At 37.9% G+C, this 15613-nt stretch overlaps 1 protein-coding gene across 1 annotated transcript in view; it reads right to left on the bottom strand.

Moving 5' to 3' along the window:
• The window catches only part of LOC307010546 (sodium channel protein type 4 subunit alpha B-like), a 32165-nt gene that overhangs the window by 16171 nt on the left and 381 nt on the right, over nucleotides 1-15613 (bottom strand). The window contains exons 2-13 of the mRNA XM_079635334.1: nucleotides 12962-13286; nucleotides 12728-12848; nucleotides 10236-10323; nucleotides 8849-8977; nucleotides 7566-7657; nucleotides 7198-7461; nucleotides 6947-7010; nucleotides 6623-6764; nucleotides 6143-6337; nucleotides 5811-6021; nucleotides 5475-5713; nucleotides 5173-5346 (exon numbers count right to left, since the gene is read on the bottom strand). Of these exons, the coding sequence (XP_079491460.1) occupies nucleotides 5173-5346; nucleotides 5475-5713; nucleotides 5811-6021; nucleotides 6143-6337; nucleotides 6623-6764; nucleotides 6947-7010; nucleotides 7198-7461; nucleotides 7566-7657; nucleotides 8849-8977; nucleotides 10236-10323; nucleotides 12728-12848; nucleotides 12962-13286 (2044 nt within the window). The remainder of the gene's footprint in view (nucleotides 1-5172; nucleotides 5347-5474; nucleotides 5714-5810; nucleotides 6022-6142; nucleotides 6338-6622; nucleotides 6765-6946; nucleotides 7011-7197; nucleotides 7462-7565; nucleotides 7658-8848; nucleotides 8978-10235; nucleotides 10324-12727; nucleotides 12849-12961; nucleotides 13287-15613) is intronic.

Here is a 15613-nt window from a genome sequence, read left to right on the forward strand (position 1 = left end):
CAGGCTCTTATTTGCTGACTTTTCATCAGCTTTTAACAAAATGCAGCCTCTCATTTTGATTGAGAGGCTTGCTTCTTATTTTAATTTGCCCGACCAGTTTTTAGCCTTATTCTTAAATTTTCTTACTGACAGGACACAGAGGGTTTTAGTAAATGGGGTTACTTCAAAAGCCCAAGTCTCCAACACAGGTTCCCCACAAGGCTGTGTACTTTCCCCGCTACTTTTCATTTTATACACGGATAGTTGTAGGTCTTTTAAAGAGGATAGTTTTCTTGTCAAATTTTCGGATGATACTGCTCTGTTGTCACTTCTCCATGGCACAGAGTCAGATCACGGTCGTGCACTTCCTGATTTCGTTAAGTGGTGTGATGATAGCCTTTTAGACCTTAATGTTTCTAAAACTAAGGAACTCATTATCGATTTTAGGAAAAAAGGGACAAATACCTCAGTATGCAGGATTCATGGTGAGGATGTAGAGATTGTAAATCATTATAAATATCTGGGTACGATTTTCGATTCTCAACTGAAGTTCGAAAGGAACTCTGAATCAGTGGTCAAACGGGCCCAGCAGAGAGTACATTTATTGCGTAGGATAAATTCCTTCGGGGTTTCTAAACCTATACTGTGCACTGTGTATTTGTCGTATATTGAGAGCCTTCTTACTTTTCTTTCATTTGTTGGTTTGGTAACATTTCAGTGAAGGATCGAAACTGTTTAAATAATATTGTGAAAGTCTGCTCCAAAATCATTGGAATTCAAATGTGCGACCTAAATTCTCTTTGGGAGAAACGTGTTCTTCAAAAAGTAAAAAGCCTGATGAATCAACATCATATTCTGGGGGATGAATTTGTTCTTATGCCATCAGGTCGGCGTTACTTGCAGCCCCCTAGAAAGACTAACCGCTATGGAAGATCATTTATTCCCTCAGGAATCAATCTGTTAAATATTGAGCTGAGGAGATAATTATGGATTGATCTGTTCTGACACTATGCACTTTAGGAGCTACGGATTCTGAACTTTTTGATGTTTCTTATTTATTTATTTTTTATAAATTGTCCTGGGACCCGGACCCTATCATGTAACCCTTGTTATACACTATGTTATGGCTGTGTGAATGTGAATGGTTGTATGTCTAGACGGTGTACTGTAGAAACTAAATTGCCCTTTGGGGATTAATAAAGCTATCTGTATCTGTATCTGTATCTGTATGTATCTGTATCTGTAATGAGTGATTATTATCAAGGTATTAATCAATATTTTTCCTTCTAAATATCAAGTGAGTTGAATGACTTCTCTGGAGAAGTTACCAGTGTGATTATTGAAATGTTCTGTTCATGTATTCTCTAGTCTAATGTCTGTACTTGATATGAATGCAGTAACAGTGCTTGCTCATTTAGCCCGGCTTCCAGAAATGAAATATGGAAAGATGTTTAGGGTACTCTGACAACTATGGTCACAGCACAGGGGTCAATGAAGTCTATAGTTTAACCCTTGTGCATTGTTCAAATTCCCATCCTTTCGTTATGTTCGTGGCTGAAAACAGCCACTACTTTAAACTGCTGTAAAAATTGATCAGATAAATATTTTTTTGCCATTTTTTTTGCATAAATCTATTAATCAACCTCAGTCCTGTTCAAAACTACTAAATGTTTTTTAAAAAATCAAGATTTTAACTCTTTAATTGCCAAATTCATAAATTATGTCACTGATTTGGGAGGGGAAAAAACACAAAATTACTTATTTTCAATATAAAATGTGATTGTGGACTGGATTTTTTTTTACCTTTTATCACAGTCTTGGACATGTCAAAGATTAGAAACAACATTGGTTTTGATGCATTGATAGTTTTTGTGCAGCATCATATTTTAACTTTTTCTCCCTCATTTACTGTTCGTGGCTGTTTTTGCCCCATTGACTTCCATTATAACCACATTTTTTGATTGCAAAGCCATGACACCATAAAATCATGCATTTTTGATTGTTGGTGGTTTTCCTTGTTGGGAAGAGGTAAAAATTTTAATTTTTACTGTTGATAACCAGGTGGCACCATTAACCCTTTAGATAGGCCTGTGCAAAAAAAAGCTTAGTTTCTGGCTTTTACATGGAGTTATATGGAGTATAATAGCATAATAAAGTGTGTGTGTGTGTGTGTGTGTGTGTGTGTGTGTGTGTGTGTGTGTGTGTGTGTGTGTGTGTGTGTGTGTGTGTGTGTGTGTGTGTGTGTGTGTGTGTGTGAGTGTGAGTGAGTGAGAGAGAACTCACCTTGATGCGTCTGAGAAAATCAAAATATGCACCTCAGCTCTCAGAACTACATGGAGTAAACAAAAACAAAGTAAGTGTATTTATGCATCTGCCTTTTGATGGTGAGAAATGCAGACTAAACAAAAACTAGGCAAGTGGATTTAAACACTTGCATGCAAGCCCGCTGGTCATTTGATGGTGAGAAGAGCAGCAAGCAACATGAGAAAAGGCTTGACTTGTAGTGAAGTTTTAGAGATGATCATGCAGCCGGACCCCTCCAGCGAGCTGCAGGATGTATTGTCTTCTCCCTCTGACACCACAGACTCAGGAGAGGCAGATCCTGATTTGGATGTGGCACCCTCATCATCCTCTCTAGCTTCCACTGAAGGCGAGGGGGATTCGGAGGATCCTGGGTCTGGGTGGATTGGGAGAAACGGCGAAGTGTGGTTTTCCACCAACGCAGAGACAACTCCCTTTCTTCAGCCTGCCAGAGGCGTGACTCCAGGGCCGACGAGATGATTGACCTCATTGTCAGCATGACCAACCTCCAAAACGCAGAGCTCTGGTGATTTCTTGAATCTTGAGAGGAACATGGTGGCTCTAAAAATCGCACGACCACTGTGAAGTGAAGACATGAAGTCACGCCTCTGGCAGGCTGAAGAAAGGGAGTTGTCTCCGCGTTGGTGGAAAATCAAACTTCACTGTTTCTCACAATCCACCCAGACCCAGGATCTTCCGAATCCTCCTCGCCTTCAGTGGAAGCTAGAGAGGATGATGAGGGTGCCACATCCAAATCAGGATCTGCCTCTCCTGAGTCTGTGGTGTCAGAGGGAGAAGACAATACATCCTGCAGCTCGCTGGAGGGGTCAGGCTGCAGAATCATCTCTAGAACTTCACTACAAGTCAAGCCTTTTCTCATGTTGCTTGCTGCTCTTCTCACCATCAAATGACCAGCAGGCTTGCATGCAAGTGTTTAAATCCACTTGCCTAGTTTTTGTTTAGTCTGCATTTCTCACCATCAAAAGGCAGATGCATAAATACACTTACTTTGTTTTTGTTTACTCCATGTAGTTCTGAGAGCTGAGGTGCATATTTTGATTTTCTCAGACGCATCAAGGTGAGTTCTCTCTCACTCACTCACACTCACACACACACACACACACACACACACACACACACACACACACACACACACACACACACACACACACACACACACACACACACACACACTTTATTATGCTATTATACTCCATATAACTCCATGTAAAAGCCAGAAACTAAGCTTTTTTTTGCACAGGCCTATCTAAAGGGTTAATGGTGCCACCTGGTTATCAACAGTAAAAATTAAAATTTTTACCTCTTCCCAACAAGGAAAACCACCAACAATCAAAAATGCATGATTTTATGGTGTCATGGCTTTGCAATCAAAAAATGTGGTTATAATGGAAGTCAATGGGGCAAAAACAGCCACGAACAGTAAATGAGGGAGAAAAAGTTAAAATCTGATGCTGCACAAAAACTAACAATGCATCAAAACCAATGTTGTTTCTAATCTTTGACATGTCCAAGACTGTGATAAAAGGTAAAAAAAAATCCAGTCCACAATCACATTTTATATTGAAAAGAAGTAATTTTGTGTTTTTTCCCCTCCCAAATCAGTTACATAATTTATGAATTTGGCAATTAAAGAGTTAAAATCTTGATTTTTTTAAAAACATTTAGTAGTTTTGAACAGGACTGAGGTTGATTAATAGATTTATGCAAAAAAAATGGCAAAAAAATATTTATCTGATCAATTTTTACAGCAGTTTAAAGTAGTGGCTGTTTTCAGCCACGAACATAACGAAAGGGTAGTGAATTTGCCCAGAGTGTACTGTTGAGTTTTTGAAAATTTTCAAAGCATTTTCCTAAAATATGTGTAAAAATAAGCTTTGTCACCAAAAATCATTCCATTTGCTGAAACACGGAAAAAGTTATGGCCAAAATAAGACTCAAAAATACCCCATAGTGGCTGAAAACAGCCACAACAGCACATAAGGGTTAAGGGACCATCTCTTTGTTAAAGCTTTACTTTCCAGTTAGACTAAAGTGTTGCTCTCCTTGAGAGAAAGAACGCATTATCTTGATGTTTTGAGAATACTCTCCTGTTTTTAGTTAGAGCCTGTCCAAATCCAACAATGGAAAAGATGTGTGTCAGTGTGTGCGTTAGTCTTTTTGGTTACAGGTTAAGGGACCACTGGCATTATTGAAGATTGATTGAGTTTTTGTTCTGGACATGTTGGCACCCAGCAACCCAAATCTGCGACCTGGAAGGTCATGACATGCCTAACTTCAGGTTCTGAGTGTCAGCTGCATAATCGATGAAGATATGCTTCAGTCTATCTGTATATGTGTGGAAAATGACTATGTTTATCTATTTCTTAGCCAATGAGAATCATTCAACCTGTAAGCAATGACGTAGCTTAGACCTTGGAAATGGTATAACTGCTGTGATCTTTGTAACTGGAATGCGGCCTATTAACTCCCGTGTGAGTCTTGAAGCTGACTTCTGCTGATGAAACTGCAAACTATCTTCAGTAAAACTTTTCAATTTATTATAATTCTGACTCCGGGTCTTCTTTCAAACATCTGGTCCTTGGGTCCTAAACTGTAAATCCCTTTACAGAAGACTTGGAATTTAGTTCCAGTGTAGTACCAGTCACATTAAAATTTTTTATTATGCCTCTATGGTGCTTTTCCCCCTTTTTTTGAGCTTGACAGCCATTGGTCCCCATCTACTTCCAGTTGTTCTGATTTCTTCATTTGTCTCCCATGGAACAAAGTTGTATGCATTCGGATCAACATGAGGGTGAGTAAATTATGTCAGAATTGTAACTTTTAGGTTAACTATCCCTTTAATAGTTGACATTTCAATCAAGTTTCACCTACCAGACGGAGGCACCTTAGCACAGACAAGCCCTCAACATCGGCTAAGGACAACTCCACCAGGCTTAAGGTCACAATTATGCTGTCTAAAATGTTCCAGCCAACCTGAAAGTAATGATAAGGGTCCAGTGCAATAAGTTTTAGCACCATTTCTGCTGCGAAGATACCTGTGAAAACCTGCATGGGATAGAACACAACATGATGCAAGGAAGCCAGCTTCTGCAACAAACTTTCAACATATTCTCAAAAGATATACAGTATAAGTTTTCAATACACATTTAATATTGATATGTAGATGTACTTACCAGTTTTCCCACCGACAACATGTGTTCAAAACTCTCAGTCATAGGATAGTGCTCCATAGCCATGAACATTGTGTTGAGCACAATGCAGATGGTGATGCCCAGATCCACAAAAGGGTCCATTACAAATAGGTAGACGATCTTCTTAAATTTCACCCATGGAGAGCAGCAATTCCATTTCAGGAATATGTCAGCAAACTTGTACCAGCAAGGAGGACAAGCCCTTTGATTATCTTCCAGCTCTGTAAATTAAAGTAAAATATATATACATATGATTTGTATATCATAATATATGATTTGTATTATTTAATTGTTCTGGAACTCACCATTAACACTTACCATCTAAAGCATTGTCTGTAGCATTCACTGCACTCACTTCTCTCATCTGAGAGTCAGGGACTTCTAGGTGTTTCATGCTACCTTTGGATCCATTCGATTTAGAAAGGGGTTTCAGTGCGATCCCATCATAGTCGCTCTGAATTTGGTCATCATCACCTTTCTTTTTGCTGGATAGTGACGTCTTGCTGCCATTTACCACCTTGTTCTTCTGCTGCTTGACAAATAAAAACATCAGATAAAATCAGAACTAACAATAAGTATTTTTTGTACAAAACAAATGATCCAATGCTCAGGCTACGCTGGTTAAGCTGTTATGTTACCGCATGACAAACCTCAGCTTGTTTCTTGAGCTGCTCCAGGATTTTTGCATACTCTTCCTCCTTTTCTTTAGCTTCTGCAAAGGTGGCTTCATTCTGTTCAGCATACGCCATGGCCACCACAGCCAGAATCAGATTGATGAGGTAGAACGAACCCAAGATGATGACTACAAAGAAGATCATATACGTCTTCCCTGCTGCACGGAGCGTCTGAAACATTTAAGACACTTTTCAGTGGTGCTTTTTTGCACACATATGGCTTTTTATGCTTCATTTATATTCTTGGTAAAAGGCATAGAGAACACAAGCATTCACTTCATGTTAAGATGTGTTTATTACTGGAATGAATTGTAATTGTACAATCTTAGGCTTTTGTTATGGATTGATTCATGTCATTTTTTTTAACCCTATTAACTATTATAATAGTATGGCATTGTATTATCACATGCAAGAAGGTGAGGAACAATGTGACTTTAACAGAATGCATATACACACCAAATGGAACAAGTTCTCCCAGAAGTCTTGAGTCATTAGCCGGATAAGGGATAATAAAGACCATGCAAAGGTGTCATAACTAGTGTAGCCATAATTTGGGTTTTGGCCAGCTTTCAGGCATTTGAACCCCTCAGGGCACCTCCTGTGAACAGCAACCGTGAACGGGTCATTTAACATAAATACATTCAGTTTGCTTAAAACCACTCTGAATAAAGTTTGAATTAAATTATTTGACATTTCTTCCTGTTGGTATTGCAAAACACCAATTCAAAGTTGCTTATTTAGATGATTGCTTAAGGTAAATATCATATTTGAAATATATACCCTGCATCAGAGCTGTTCCCACAGAGTAAAGCATCCAAATAACCAGGTACATAGTAGTAGTTTTCTATGGAAAGGGAATGGAGATCTGTTTACTTAAGTGTTAAATGACTGTAACTGCAGTGCATGACAAGTTCTCATTCATTTTGAGCAACTTCATCTGTATCCAAACCCATTCGTAATAATTTCTACTATGTGCAGCAATTGCAGGCTACATTTGTGACTTATACTTAAGCAATGTGATGTGAAGTCACCTTCTCTTTCAATATATTCCTCGTAGTTGAAAAAGCTATAGGCAGCTTCAGTGCCATTGACGTCTGTGTGATTGAAGAGCATGGTCAGGTTGTCACTGTAGTTCCAGTCAAGTGGAGGCCATTTGACACATTTGTTCCGCAAATTTCCCATGAACAGTTGCAGGCCAATGAGAGCAAATACGCTGAGACAGAAGACGGTGAGGATCATGACATCCGCCAGTTTCTTCACCGACTGAATCAGGGCGCCAACAATGGTTTTTAGACCTGGAATTTGTAGTTGAACAAAATCTCGGCTGATGCATTCCCAAACTGTACAAAACATTTTCATTTCAAGTGAGTTGCCATGTTAAATGACATGCTGTATTTACCTGGAATTACAGGAATTGTTTTCAGGGCGCGAAGAACACTGAAAGTCCTCAGAGCGGATACATTCCCCAAGTCCACAAACTCTGTGACGTACCTGTGGATGAAGTAAAAAGACTTCTATTTTAAAACCTCACAACTATACCACTGACACGTTATACATTCAACTCATGAATAACTTATATTAATAGCTTTAAATATTAGTACATAATACATAATAAAAAAAGATATATAATACATTTAGAAATAAGCATTGATGAAATGTATTGTTTTAAAATTAAGTCCCGATTCCTGTTGCTCATTCAGTAGAGCTTGGTGCTAACAGTGCCAAGGTCATGGGTTCAATTGGCAGGGACTATTAAGTAATGTTTACTTTAAATGCAACGTAAGTCATTTTGGATAAAAGCTGGCAAATGCATAGAGGTAAAGCTAAAAACTAAAATAAGCTTCAATAGGAAGCTAAAATATTCATCAACAACCTGTTGTGTTCATACACTTTATATATTGAGGATTCACTTGACTAGACATCAGGGGAAATACACAAGAAATAACATTTATTCAGTTTTTCTGATAACATACATGACTACTTACCTATATACATATAAAATACTTTTAGCTATTAGTAACAAGTAGTACTATGTATAACTGTCTATCAGGACAGTATTGGGACCACAAAAGTTCTTGTACACCTTCAGAACTACAATCAAACCGCAGCCTTTTAATGTTCTGAGGAGGGCTAAAGTGTGAAGCTGCTAAAAATAGGCCTGGTAAGTGATCTCGCTTTACAAGTGGATAAACATTTTCATTCAGCCAGGCTGTGATTGTAAAGGGTGGTGAGGGTGGACCTTGGGGAGGCGTATGGAGAAGCTGAGGAGGGCTGTCTACAGAGGACCAGGCCATGCAAGCAGCCTCATTACACTTTTGTAAACACACTGACCTTTGACCTCTCACATCTGAGTGGGTATTTTCACAATGCCTTTGTGTCTAATGTGGTTGCCACATACCCTGACTGAGCAAAAATTGATTCGTCGCACACTATGCTGACTATTTGGAATGGCATCTGATTACGGAAACTACTGTTAAAAATAAAGCTGTAAATGGTTTCAGTCCTCTTCTGAACAAACCATTTGCATTTAACCACAACACTAATTGAAGGATTTATAGTGCAACATTTTGGATCTCACAAACATTTTTCATCAATAAATGTAGAGCCATAACAAATGTTTGCACTGGCTTGTTTAGCCACTGATTTTACATTCAGGTAATATTCATTCACAGTCATACTTACGCCATGCTGATGACCATGAAATCCAGCCAATTCCACGGGTCTCGTAGGAATGTGAAATGACCCTTGCAGAAGCCTCTGGACAGCACCTTTACCAATGCCTCAAAGGTATAGATGCCAATGAAAACGTACCTACGAATATCCAAATTGCACAATAAATATACAATCGAGGTCTATAAATGTGTCTCCACTTTAGGTTTTAGGTCAGCTCATTATGTGTGAATTTTATGTCAAGACCATTACAAAATGTCTCAAAGTAGGCAACTTCAGAGAGGCTAGATACAGCAAGCTAGCTTTGAAAGCATAAGATCCCCTCTCTCCAGAGCGTCTTCAAAACACGCCTCCTTCAAAACATATGAAGGCATACAGCCAGAGCAGAGTCTGCAAAGCGTCACACGAGACGGTGTGAAATTACCACATGTCTCAAAGCACATAACTTTACAGTAATAATGAACGTTAACAACTTAAAGAGCGCTGACTTGTACCACCTGACTGCTGGATTAATTTCGCCATTTATAGTGTGGCCATAGAAATGCATAAATCTGAGTACGAGGACGTGAACATCTGAGTTGCCATCTCTTAATTCCGGTAATTACGACATGGAGTAAAAGCAGCATAAGCTCGTTGTTTTGGTTCAGGAGAAACTGTAAAAGGTGGCTGCTGTTTGTTTACGGCGCTTGGTGACTGTCTGTGTACAACTCTACACTACCTTTTAAAACGCGCTGATGACGTGTGATGTCTACACGAGCAGCTGTGCAGAGGTACGGAAATACATACAGTATGTTGACAGGCAGGTGTATCATTGCATTCGGACCAATTGTAGTGAGTGAACAAAAAAATTTGGTCCTGAGACTTCCACAGAAGATATATGAAAAAAAAAAAATATATATATATATACTTAGATCACCTCTTTTATTGATTGCTATCAGGATGTGAAGAGAGATTCAACCAATAAAACAAAAGTGTTTATGAAAAACATTGCCTACCCAACCTGTAAGTTCCAATTCCTGCATTTAAATTAAATTTGAATTGAAGTACCAAACAGGACGCAGAACTGCAATTTAAATGCAAGGAAGTAAAATTAACTGATGTTCAATGAAAATTATATAACTAATTTGACTGAACAACAGACAGACAGACAGGCAGACAGGCAGACAGACAGACAGACAGACAGACAGACAGACAGACAGACAGACAGACAGACAGACAGACAGACAGACAGACAGATAGATAGATAGATAGATAGATAGATAGATAGATAGATAGATAGATAGATAGATAGATAGATAGATAGATAGATAGATAGATAGATAGATAGATAGATAGATATGGTGGGGTTGTGTATTTGAGGGATGTTGGATAGATTTTGTAGAAATGTTGCAACACTTACTCTACAGTTTTGCTCCAGGATGGAGGGTTACTCAGTGTCATGAAAGCACAGTTTGATAAGATGGTTAACAAGATGAACAAGCTAAACAATTTGTTGAGAGTCAAGGAGAACTCAGAAGGTATGATTTGTGCCTCTAAACTAAATGAAAACTCTGTCTCTGAGCATTACACAAACCTAAGATGTCAACTTAAAACATGGAAATCAAAGAACAGACGGAGAACATTGTTGATATACATATAATCTATATCAACCTGTAGGCTATATACTAATATATATATATATATATATATATATATACAGTCGTGCTCAGAATTAATCATACCCCTGGTAAATATGATAAAAAATTTATCTGCATCGTTTATCCCTTTGATCTTTCATTAAAAAAATTGGCAAAAATCTAACCTTTTATTGAAGTAAAAGAATTGAAAGTGGGGGCGAAATCACATTATGAAATATTTCTCCAAAACACGTTGGCCACAATTATTAATACCGTTTTATTAAATACCTTTTTGCAATCTCCTTTTGCCAAGATAACAGCTCTGAGTTTTCTCCTATAATGCCTGATGAGTTTGGAGAACAACTGACCAGAGATCAGAGACCATTCCTCCATACAGAATCTCTCCAGATCCTTCAGATTCCCAGATCCATGATGGTGCTGCTTCTCTTCAGTTCACTCATCAGGTCAGTAAGGGACTGGGACGGCCATGATTTTTGTGTGGATTTTGATGTTTGTTTTGGATCGTTGTCCTGATGGAAGATCCAACCACGGCCCATTATTAGCAGATTTTTAGCAGAAGGCATCAGGTTTTGATTTTTTATCTGTTGATATTTGATAGAATCCACGATGCCATGTATTTGAACAAGAAGCAGGACCTCCAGCAGAAAAATATGCCCACAACATTAAAGATCCAACGTCATATTAAATTGTACACATGGGGCACTTTTTATCCTTGTGTGCACCAAACCCATCTAGCGTGTTTGCTGCCGAAAAGCAAATTTTTTTTAGTTTCATGATCTGACCACAGAACCCTGTGCTATTTGAAGTTCCAGTCGTGTCTGACTGCATGTGACAACTGAATTTGCTGGAGTTTGATTTTGGATGAGCGAGAAGCATTTTTCTTGAAACCCTCCCAAACAGAGATGTAGGGGTTGTTTGACTTTTTTAAAAAAATACTTATGACCCCAAGACTCAACTAATCTCTACAATTCTTGAAGACTCTTTGGCCACTCAAACCATCATCCTCACTGTCCAAAAAAAGTAAATGTTAATGGGAATATACTTCAGAGATATTTTACTCATAAAAAAATTATAGGGGTAGCTATTAATAATTGTGGCCAACGTGTTTTGGAGAAAAATATTTATTTCATAATGTGACATCCACCATGTGTTTATACTGTGTTTATTCTTACAGTGATTTTCAGTCGTAAAACTAACGCTTCATCTTTTGTGTGATGTAAACTTAATTGAACTCATCAGTAGGCTATATTTTGGTTATCATTCAGACGGGGTCAACTACAGCAGGCTTATTAATAGTGGAGCAGATGGCAAGTTCTAAACGTAATTAAAATAAACATAGGCCTACCTGTTCTATCTCTATTCAGCATATATTCTCTAGCTATGTGGGCATTATTGTCCGACACGAACACCATTACTGTGAGTTTCTGTTTTGATATTATCATCTTTCTGTGAGATGAGATTGTCCTGGCTCTGAGAACGAGCTGGTAAGGCTCCGCCCCCTGTGCGTGGAACCGCATCTCCTATAACTTTTAAAGGAGACACACAAAAACAGTGCGTTTTTCTCAGGCCCCCAAAAATGGCAATTTAAAGTCCGCGTGAGCCGGAAGTTGCAAACGACTTTTCTCAAGTGTTGTGACGCATTTCCGAGTGAAACGGAATATTGAACAGAGGGCAGGGTTTTACTTTTGCGCTCCTCCTCTCCACCTCTGGCCCATAGCAGAGTAACGGTTTGAGGGGAGTGGTTAAGCGTTTAAGCAACCCAAGTCCTCAAGCCTACGTCATCAGAAAAAGAACCATTCCAGACCGGAAGTAACTTTTCAGACTTTGATTAGGCTAAAGATAACCACGGCAAACAATTGTTTTCTGTGTATTAACTTGCACGGATTAATTGTTAACAACAAGACTAGTAATATCCGCTAACAAAGTAAATAGGGTCAATTTTGATTTCATGCCGACTTTAAACATGCTGTAAAAAAATATCTGTGGGATATTTTGGGCTAAAACTTCACATACACATTCTGGGGACATCAGAGACTTATTTTACATCTTGTGAAAAGGGGCATAATAGGTGCCCTTTAAATGAAAGGTTAGATTTTTGCTGATTTTTTTTAATGAAAGACCAAAAGGATAAACGATGCAGATTAATTTTTTACAGCCATTTTTGATCATATTTACCAGGGGTATGATTAACTCTGAGCACGACTGTATGTATATATAATTACTTTTTCCATGGGTTATATTGAATATAAAGGATATGAATGTATGAGTATTCTTATGGCTACTCGTCGAACAGGGTTGAAGGGACTTAGAATGTAGCAGGCAGGTTCAGCATTGAATCTGAATATTGTTTTCCCTTTGGTGACCACAATGAAAGTCTGAAAAACAGAAAAAGCGACAGACCACCTCTTGTGGAGTAACTATTATTCTGACAAGCCAGACCTGTAAAATATTGTTGACATCACTTTGATATTTTTCTTTTGCTACTGACTTTTTGTGCTTTGTAGAATGGATCCAACTCTTCAATAGGAACATTGAGGAGCTTTGCTGGAGGGTCTCCATAGATGAACGGCAAGGACTTTCCTGCTTCCAAATCACTGCTGGGTTTGGGCAGATCTTCTTCAGCCACCTCGATATTCTGGGCCTTCATCTGTTCCTGCTCGGCGGCTTCTTCTGCCATCCGCCGCTCGATCTCGGCGAGCGACTCCAAAGTGAAGGGGCGGAAGACATCGATGCCAGTGTGAGGGAGTAGGCGTGCCATCTTGACATTCTGCTGAAGAAGGGCTGCCACCACTTCGGGGTCTCTCAATTGTGCCCTGCAGGGATAGAGGAAGGTGGTACATTAAAATAAGGTGTGGTACATTTGTTAACCCTCTCTGAAAGTCATCACATGAGCTATATGAGACCGTCTGTAATTCCTTGTACAACATTATTCATATTCAGTCATGCTAAACAAGTATTTAACAATTAATTCTGTCAATTTAAAAAGGAAATTATGAAATTACAGCTTATAATATATTATAATTTATTTTATAAATAACATTTGTCATCACATCTTGTTTTCTGCAAACATAAAATGTTTTGTAAGTCTCAGAGTTAGAAATAGAAAAGGATATTTGGAAATAGTTTAAATAATAAGTTAAATAAAGTGAGATTTTATACACTAGCCTTTTAAAAATTATGTCAGTAAGAAATCAATACTTTCAATACCTAAATATATTAAAATGATCAAAATTGAAAAAATTGACACTAAGGACATCTACATAGCCTATACATGAAATCATTCTAATATGCGGATGTATTATCAATGTTGGAAACAGTTGTGCTACTGTATTTTTTATAACCTGATACTTTTTCCAGGATTCTTTGATGAATAAAAAGTAAACAGAATTTATTTCAAATAGAAATATTTTAACAATATACACTAGGCCTACCGTTCAAAAGTTTTAGGGTCAGTCATTTTCTTTCTTCTTTTTTTTTTTTGAAAGAAATTAATATTTTTGTTCAGGAAGGATGTGTTCAATGAATAAAAAGTGATCGGCTAGTAAAGATTTATATTTTTAAAAAAGATTTATATTTTGAATAAATGCTGTTCTTTTTTTACTTTTTATTAGGGCTGTCCGTTAAACGCGTTAACGGCGTTAATTAAACCCATGTTAACGGCGTCAATTTTTTTATCGCGAGATTAACGCCTAGCAAACTTTGTAATTTTTTACACATGCTTTTGCAACAACTAGTAACGTTATTAAAACTACAACACCACAGCGGATCTAGCTAGACCAGACACAAAACAACAGGCACGCCGCACACACTTGTTTGGGCTTGCGATGCGAACCGGCCAAAGAGAGGACGAGCCGCGTCTGGGACAACTCGTATCGCACATCGGACGCGAACTTTCTCAGTTTATGGCCAGCAATAAACGCAGAATGCCGCCGCCGGTGTGTGTACACTCATAGAGCACAATGTGTTCGGATTTTAAATACGCGGCGCGGCGCTGCGCTTCTCGTCCGGTGTGCGTTCCCTTTAACGTTACGTTTTGAGTGGATGAATGATGAGCGCGAGACGCCGAAATGGATGCCAATAAGATTCTGAATGGAAAGTTTACTTTTAAAAAGATGCCAAATGGTTTAGTTGACAAGACCAGGTGATCTGTGTGTGTGTCGTTGTGAACTTAGCAATCATCGCAGCACGTCCAGTCGGAAATACCACTTGATGGTCAAGCACACACACACACACACACACACCGCTGATGCGTTTCTACGTCCACTCGTCAATCAGTAACGTTTCCTCGTCAGTATTTCTTTCACCCTTTTATTGATGGACAGTGTTAGGCTACTTCGTGTGAGAGATTATTTGCTCCGAGTGAGAATGTTAGTGTGAAATTGAACACAGTAGCCTATATTCCAATGCAGTTTTCAATAAAAAAACATTTGCACAAAGCAAGCCGATCCACTTTTCCATGTTGATAAGAGCATTAAAATGAGAAAAAAAATAATGGAACAAAAAGAAATCAAGAGACATTTAGAATAGCCTAGATAAAAATGTGCGATTAATCGCGAGTTAACTATGACATTAATGCGATTAATCACGATTAAATATTTGAATCGTTTGACAGCCCTACTTTTTATTTATCAATGAATCTTGAAAAAAAATATCACAGGTTCCAAACAAAATGTTAACCATCATAACTGTTTCATTGATAATAACTGAGCATCAAATCATCATATTAGAATGATTTCGGAAGGATCCTGTGACACTGAAGACTGGAGTAATTATGCTGAAAATTCTTGGCATCACAGGAATAAATTCTATTTTAAAGTATATTACAATAGAAAAACATATATAATAATTATTAATAAGATAATTATAATTTTAATAATTATTATTGTAATAATATTTCACAATATTAGTGTTTCTCTGCATTTTTGATCAAATAAATTCAGTCTTGATGAGCATAAGAGACTCCTTTCAAAAACCTTTCTTTTGAAAGGTACTGTATATAAAATGTCTTTTTTTTTGCTATGTAAATCCAACTTGTCATATAGTGAGGGTGACTTTATTTATTGTAATTTTGAGATATATAGTCTTACACACTAGGTTCTTTCTTTTTTCAGTACAACGAAATGTGTAAATCGAGGCAACA

The sequence above is a fragment of the Phoxinus phoxinus genome (assembly GCF_949152265.1).
Source record: "Phoxinus phoxinus genome assembly, chromosome: 1".
Classification (NCBI taxonomy): Eukaryota; Metazoa; Chordata; class Actinopteri; order Cypriniformes; family Leuciscidae; genus Phoxinus; species Phoxinus phoxinus.